Source organism: Molothrus ater, chromosome 2 (genome assembly GCF_012460135.2).
Source record: "Molothrus ater isolate BHLD 08-10-18 breed brown headed cowbird chromosome 2, BPBGC_Mater_1.1, whole genome shotgun sequence".
Lineage (NCBI taxonomy): Eukaryota > Metazoa > Chordata > Aves > Passeriformes > Icteridae > Molothrus > Molothrus ater.
In genome coordinates, this window is record NC_050479.2 from 14,212,094 (window position 1) to 14,219,336 (window position 7,243).

Here is a 7,243-nt window from a genome sequence, read left to right on the forward strand (position 1 = left end):
CTCAGGGGGGTTTCTGCACACACTTCCACACTGTCCTTGCAACGTGCTATTTACCTTCCCTCTTCCTTGGCTGTGCCTGGATCTTACCTGCGTATCTTAATTCTCATCTGTTTTCGCATAAGATACATTTTAGCCCTGCAGCATTGTGCTGCTATGACAACAGGCTTGCACTTCTGCTGCTTTCACACCCTTGTTTTTCTTGTATTAGGACTCTTCCCCTCATCTTACAGCCTTGCTCTAAAGACATGACTTCATCCTTTATTTTGTTTTCAGCAGAATGCACTGTGTGCTCTATTGCCTGTTTCTCAAGAAGTGTTTTTAGTGCCTGAGCTACCCTGAGAAGGTGGAGACCTACTACATCCATTGCTAGATCCACAGCTGACTGCCTGTGTCCAGGCATTCAGGAGTAGCCAAAAGTTTCTAAAAAAAGGATACCTTTTGTTATGCAGGATTGCAACAGACCCAGCTTTCAATCACAACCCAATTCCACTGACTTTGGAAATAATGGTTAAAGTGTGCCATGTTTGTACAGCAAAGCAATTGGGAATACCACAGACAAGGGAACGTGGTTATTTCTAAACAAGGTTGTTTCCTCCACGAATTTCCTCACACGTACAAAGTAAGTGAGGAAATCCGTGAGGACCGTAGACAGAGCGTGCCAACACACACGTTAACAGGAACAGAATAATTAAGGAGCAGAGAGAGGAAATAAAACCCCAACAAGATGAGGTCTGCAAGATTTGGGAGCTAAACTGTTTTGTTCTGCAGCAATCAGAAGTTCTGAAGTTCTTAAATAAATGTGTCCTTAAACAGAAATACCTGACTTTACTTCATTTGTGTGTACAAATACATATTTAGTCAGTTACCTAGATCAAATAATGGCCAGTTTAGGAGACAAGCAATCTATAAGCACTACAAATCTGTAGTTAGTAAAGGTTTCTTTAAGAAAAAAAAACCCTTGTCATCTACAGATTTTTATAGAAGGAAACTGCAAATACAATCCCCTTCAGTAAGGCGTGTTACATTTCAATCCCTTTTCATCTTTATGTCTTGATATCTTTAGCGGAGTTTTGGCCAAAAAAATATTAGTACTGTGTTATTGTTATAAACACCATAATGGAAATGGAAAGAGAATATTTTTCTGCAAAAAAGGGTAAATCTTTAAAAAAGTCTTTAGTATGGTGCAGTTAACTCACTGTAAGCATATAGGAATAAACAGAATCAGAAGGATCGGTGTGTCAAATTCTAAGTTACAATGTATTTTCTGAGGTTCAAAAATCTGTCTAGGTCTGTATTCCCATGAGTTTGTATAACTTTAACCTAACAAGTCTCTCGCTGCAAGTGAAAATATCACCATGAAATGATAGGGGGGCTGTTCTAACACTATTTTTAGGTGGGATTCTAGGTTTTTTTAGAGAATTTCTACAGGCTTTATATAAGCATCTGAACCTCTGCATGATGGTCCACACCAAGTATCCCAATTATTTTTGCTTTTCTAAGCACTCTTTGGAAATACAGGGGTAAAAGGACACTTTCTTCAATTAGGGGTTTTTACCTCCTACCTCTCTCTCTCAAAAGACAAATCTTGAGGGAGAAATGTCCTGCACAACAACAGCACAGGATGCCAGTTCCCTATGCTCAGCTATAGAGCAGGTACTGCAGCAAGTAAAATTTCATTATTGTCCTCCCACGATATCTCAGTCTCAGGATGCATCTCTTCCATATCTGAGAGTCTACCAAGGCTTTTTATTGGAACACCTATTCAAGACCAGAGACTGAGGATATGTTTAGATTTCTCCCTTCTGCAAATGACTATGGCAGCTGGAAATGCAATGTTGGGATGGCAGGCCTAGAATGGTGTAAGCACTTGCAGGGAGCCATGAGAACGATGCATAGAGATTTACACAAAAATAGGAAATATAAGAGTACTTGGCATCATCTCAAAAGCAAAACTATTCTCTAAGGGAGCCACACACCTCTCTGCTAAGGAGGAGAGCTCCTGTGTGGAGCAGCTTGTGTGTCCAGCAGGACCTGGGGCTGTGCTGGGAGCAGCCGGCGTGGCGCTGGCAGATGTGCACTGACAGCGGGAGCCCTCCAGCAGCTCCTGCTCTGGGAGCTCTGCCTGAGCCCTGGGCTGAGCCAGGTCTGAGGCTGAGCCCTGCCCAGAATCCCCCTCCCAGCCAGCAGCAAGGGATTGTGCAGCACTGGCAATGGTGACTTGTCAGTCTGGTAATGTGCCCACCAGGAACTGCACTAAGGTAACCAGAGTGTGTTAGAGATGTCACCATAACAGTATTTTCATTGACTAATGAACTGACTTGGATGTTAGACTGATGAACTTTTGACAGGACCATCTATGTTTGAGTTTCCACCGCTTAGAGCCCAAAACTTTGTATCCTTTTACTCAGGAACAGTAACAGAAGCTGACTTCTTCCTCTGCCTAGATCAGGGAAAATCTCCTTCCTTGGCACATGACTAGGGAAGCTGTAGCTTCTCAAGGCTCATTCTTCTCCCTCTTTGGCAGATGAAGTGGGATATGGCAGGTAAGGAAACCAGCAAGATGTGCTGCAAGAGCATCCAGCATCTGCCTGGGGCAACCATCCTCCTGCGTCTCCCATCCTCCTGCTTGTGGGTGGAGATGCAGCAACAGCCGTGTGGGAGGAGCCAGCATCCAACCTGACATTTATTCCGAAGCAAAACCTCTCCCTTGGGGAGGTCATCCTCCAGAAAAGGAAAGATAAGCAAAAGCTGCTGTGTAGGTTCTCTGCCCTGCCTGTACTTACATGGCAGCTTCAGAAATGTGAGTGGGATTTACTCTGTGGTTTCACCCAGGACACTTATTTACAAGCACAGTCCTTTGAGCTGGTTGGCTCTGGACCGCAGCTGGGGCTGCCTTTGCTCCCTTCTCCCTTTCATGAAACCAAATGTGTACAGGAAAGCCTTGATGGCCACCTTTTTCTTTCTCCTTCCCTTGGTGGCCCTGTTAACATCAGATGATGTAGGCCTGCATCACCACAGATATAACAATTTTGGGATCTAGGAGCCCTCCCTCCTGTTTTGCTGTTCTGTGGCCCATGGGACGGGCCATCCCCAAGGCTGGACAGGCAGCTGCCTGAGCCTGCCTCTGCCCACAAACAGAAGCATAATCAGGACAAGGAACTTAATCCATTCTACACAAAACATATTGGAATTAACTAGATAAGTAGAGAGTTGGAAATAATGCATCAGACACGTCTGACAATGTCTAAACAATCAAATAGCAATGGTGTTCATTAGCTCACTAAAAGAAAAAAAATTTTTTTAGTGAATTCTGTCTATTAAAAATAGGGCTGTGTTAAATACTGACAGAACTTTCTAAGTTATACCTCTCTTGCTGACGTGATAAATCTTATGCAGAAGTTTGCCTGCAGAAAGATTCTGAGTATCATTTATTTGTGTGTCACTCTGCTGTTGATAAAACTACACATCTCCAGAGAAAGCAGTACAGAGAAAAAATCCATTATCATTATTATTCTATGACTGAGTAAGTGTGCATATACTGGATGCAATTGCAATTCACAGTGCAAGAAAATGAAGGCATGAAAATCATTTCTCTGGAGTTTTCTTATTCGCCAGTAATATTGCTGTACTTAGTGAGTCGACACTCATTAAATGTTTGCTCATTACTGTTGGGTAATATGTCAAAAAGAAAACAGAAAATACTGTGTGGCTCTGTACCACAGTTCTGTATGTGCCTACAGTGGAAATGAAATATAAATAAATTCACTGTAACAGTTATTTCATTGTTTAGCAAAGTGAGAGGTCTCCCTGAAGTCTCTTAGAATAGGTGTTTGCATCTGTTTTTTCATTTTAGAAGAGACACTCCTTGAAGCGATAAAGAAGAATTAACATTGGCTTTTATATGGGCTGACAGTTTGACATTCAGAGGGAAAAAAACCCAAACCAATGCTGAAATCTTTTGGGCTTCCACAAGGCAACAGCAAAAATGTGCAGGATTGAGCTAGCCACACCTCCGCTTATTTCAAAATGTTCCTTTCCTTTTTCTTGAGTGAACTTGACCCTCTTAACACTCAAGTTTTTTGCATCTATCATCCCTGTTTTTCTTTCCAGGATTGCTCAAAACTACTGGGGCATAAACTAGAGTACCAGGTTCAAGAAAAGCAGGTTTCTGACATGTTATGATCTATAGCACAGTGAGATGTCCTGTCAGATTGTGACTTGCACACTCGGTGCTGCTCAAGTGGGAGGATGCTGCCCGCTCTAACTTGAACCGGCAGCACAGGCTGCACCATGCCTGCAGTCTACAGCTAGGCTGGATTTTCTCTTCATCTATGAAACCGGTGGTGGTGGGCTGGGAGTGGAGGAGAAAAAAACACTACCCACTAAAAATAAGCTGCTGAGTTATGTCATTTGCCTTGATGAGCAGTGAGAAGAAGGTTTTGTAGTACCCCTCTCCATGCAGAAGTGCAGTCCAGACACAGCAGCAGCCCCCCAAACCATTCTCGGCAGCCTGATAGACTGGTACCTAACTGTTTTTGAAGTTTGAGTTTATGAAAGCCCGAGACGCCCTAACTCGGGAGCACAACTGCCACGCGAGTGGAGAGACACCGAAAAAATTATTTAAGCAAGCCAGACTGCCCTTCTCGCTCACCCAAAGCAAATAAAAGCAAAACGGGGAAAAAAAGAAAAAGATGGGGGGTGGGGGTAGAAAGAAAAAAAAAAAAAAAAGGAGGGAGAGCGCGGATCCCGCGGCGCGGGCGCTCCGGGCTGGCGTCCCAACTGTTGCAGGGAGGTGACCGGGGAGCTGCGGTGGCAGCGCCCGTGCCGGGCGGGCAGAGCACGGCATGCGCGGCTGGGTCCGTGCCGGCGGGCAGGTGCGGGGAGCGGGGCGGGATGCGGAGCGCCGGGCCGGGCGGGGTAGCGATGCTCGGGGCCGGGGGACCCGCCGGGGTTACCTTGAGGATGAGATCGGTGTGGTGCTGGTCCAGCATGTTGGCCTTGCGGAAGGAGGTGATGATCACCCGGCCGTACCTCCCAGGCGTCTGCAGGTCGGAGTAGAGCCGGTGCTTGGAGCGGTTCACCGGGAAGAGGCTGTCCACCAGGTTCCTCTCGATCTTGGCCAGGCTGTGCGTGGGGGCCAGGAGGTGCTCCACGCTCTCTTCCACCTGGTAGCGGCTGAAGCTGGCGCCCAGCAGGATGGAGATGAGCACGGGTGCCGAGGCGAAGAACACCGGGTGGCTGGCGACGAAGTGGCCGAGCCGGGAGAAGGACGTCCCCAGCCCCCTGTGCAAGACCTGCCGCAACATCCTAGTGCGGAGGGCGCGCAGGAGAGCGAGCGCCGCGCCGGGGCCCCCGCAGCTCCCCCACGGCCCCCTCAAGACCATGGGGCAGCCCCGCCGGGCGCCGCCTCCCCGCCGGCCGCGGCTGCGGGGGGCCGGGGGCGGCCGCCGCGCGTGTGCGTGTGTGTGCGGTGTGTGTGCGCGCCCGCCCGCCCGTGTGCGTGCGCGGGGCGCCTCGGGCGCTCGTCCTCCCGCAACGCCGCCGTGCCCGAGAGGAGTTTCCCAGCTCCTCGGTGCCTGACTTCCCAACCCGCCGCCCCTCGCCGCGGAGCGGCGGCGCGGACCGCCGGGGGGTGTGTGTGGGGGGGCAGCCCCGCCGCCGCCCCGCCGCGGGAAGGGGAAGGGGCAAGCGCCGCTCCCCGCCCCCGCCGCGGAGTTTGCGCGGGAGCGGGGCTGCCCGCAGACTGCTGACTAATCCCCCGGCCGCGGCAGGCGAGGCGAGGCGGGGCGGGCGCGCAGAGCCCTCCGCGGCGCCCCCGCCGCCGCCGCCCTCCGCCCAGGGGCGCGGGGCCACGCCGGGCGGCGCCGAGCACGGGGCGGCGGGCGCAGCGCCGCGCCTCCCGCCGGGGCCCCCGCCCGCCCGCCGGCCGCGCTCGGGACGCCGCGGCGCGCCCCGCCCCGCCCCGCCCCGCCCGCACCGCCGCCCCCGGGACGACGGGACAGCGCAGGCTGCCCGCGGCCCCGACGGGCGGGCGGCGGGCCGCGGAACGGCCGCGCCCGGCGGAGGGGGTGTCGGGTGTGTTTCGTGGGGGGCTTTGTTGCGGGGACCCGCCGCCAGAAACGTCCGGGCGCTGCCCCCGGCCACGGGGGCCGGCCTCGTCCCGGGATGCCCGACGGCGCGCCCCGCGGTCCCGCCGCACGGCCACCGCGGCGGCGCCGGCAGCGCGGCACAGCCCGCCGGCCCCGCGCGGCCCGAGTGGGCATGTGCGAGCGCCGCACATGCCCATTAGGGAAAGCGGGTGCCGGCGGCGAGGCTGTCCCTGCCCGTCTCACGGTCCCCGGCCGCCCGGCATCGTCTCCGGAGCCGCCCCGGGCTGCCCCGGCCGTGCCCCGCGCGGGGAGCCCCGCACCTGCCGGCACCGCGCCGTGCCCGGGGAGCGCGGCCGCTCCCCGCAGCGCGAACCGCAGCCCCGGCGGCGGGTGGGTGAGCGCGCTGCCCACCTGTGTGTAGGTACAGACCGGATGCGATTCGGGGGCACGGCCTCGATTTTAAACACAAATTGTATCTAAATAGCAGAAAGGAGCGCAAATGCTCTAGCTGTTGGCATATTTGGGCACGCTGGTTCCTAGCGCTGATCTGGCCCAGGCTGCTGCTTCCCAATCCAAAGGTGTTGGTAATGGGAGTCCACTTAATACCCAGGCCGGTGGTTTTACACATCTGAGAAAAGGAAGTTTCCTTTTGACAGCTGTTACATGTATTGCTGCATAAAACAGCACTGGCTCCCTGTTTTGGTTGTTGATAGGCTGACAGTCATCCTCCCTTTTACATTTCAGTAGTGTCTGACCTAAGCTAATGTTTTGTCATGGACGCTTCATGCACAAAACCTTGACATCATTCCTGTCTCCTCAGAGCTAGGTCACACAGCTTGAATGCTAAACTCTCCATGTTTCACTTGTAATGTGGCGAGCAAGTGAGTGGTTTGATTGAGCATGGCCAAGGTCAGAACCAGCATCTCCTGGTTCTTTTGGGTTTCATGCCCAAGACCAGGAATCCCTCCAGGAGTGATCTGCCTGTGAAGTCTGTGCAGCTGCACCCACAGTGCCCAGTGCAGGGATTCTGGGGTTTGTAACGCGATCCCGCCCCTGCTCAGCTCCACTCCCACAGAGGTGGGTCCCCACTGCTTGTATCAGTCCTATGTAAGTTTAAGAAAGAAAATCTAATTTGAATATATTTTAAAGAACAT

At 52.5% G+C, this 7,243-nt stretch overlaps 1 protein-coding gene across 1 annotated transcript in view; it reads right to left on the reverse strand.

Annotated features, from left to right (window-relative positions):
- Window positions 1-5,719, reverse strand: part of PTCHD1 (patched domain containing 1) — a 45,477-nt gene extending 39,758 nt beyond the window's left edge. Inside the window, exon 1 of the mRNA XM_036378863.2 lies at window positions 4,956-5,719. Coding sequence (XP_036234756.1) covers window positions 4,956-5,384 — 429 coding nt within the window. The 5' untranslated portion in view covers window positions 5,385-5,719. The remainder of the gene's footprint in view (window positions 1-4,955) is intronic.
- Window positions 5,720-7,243: the final 1,524 nt, after the last annotated feature.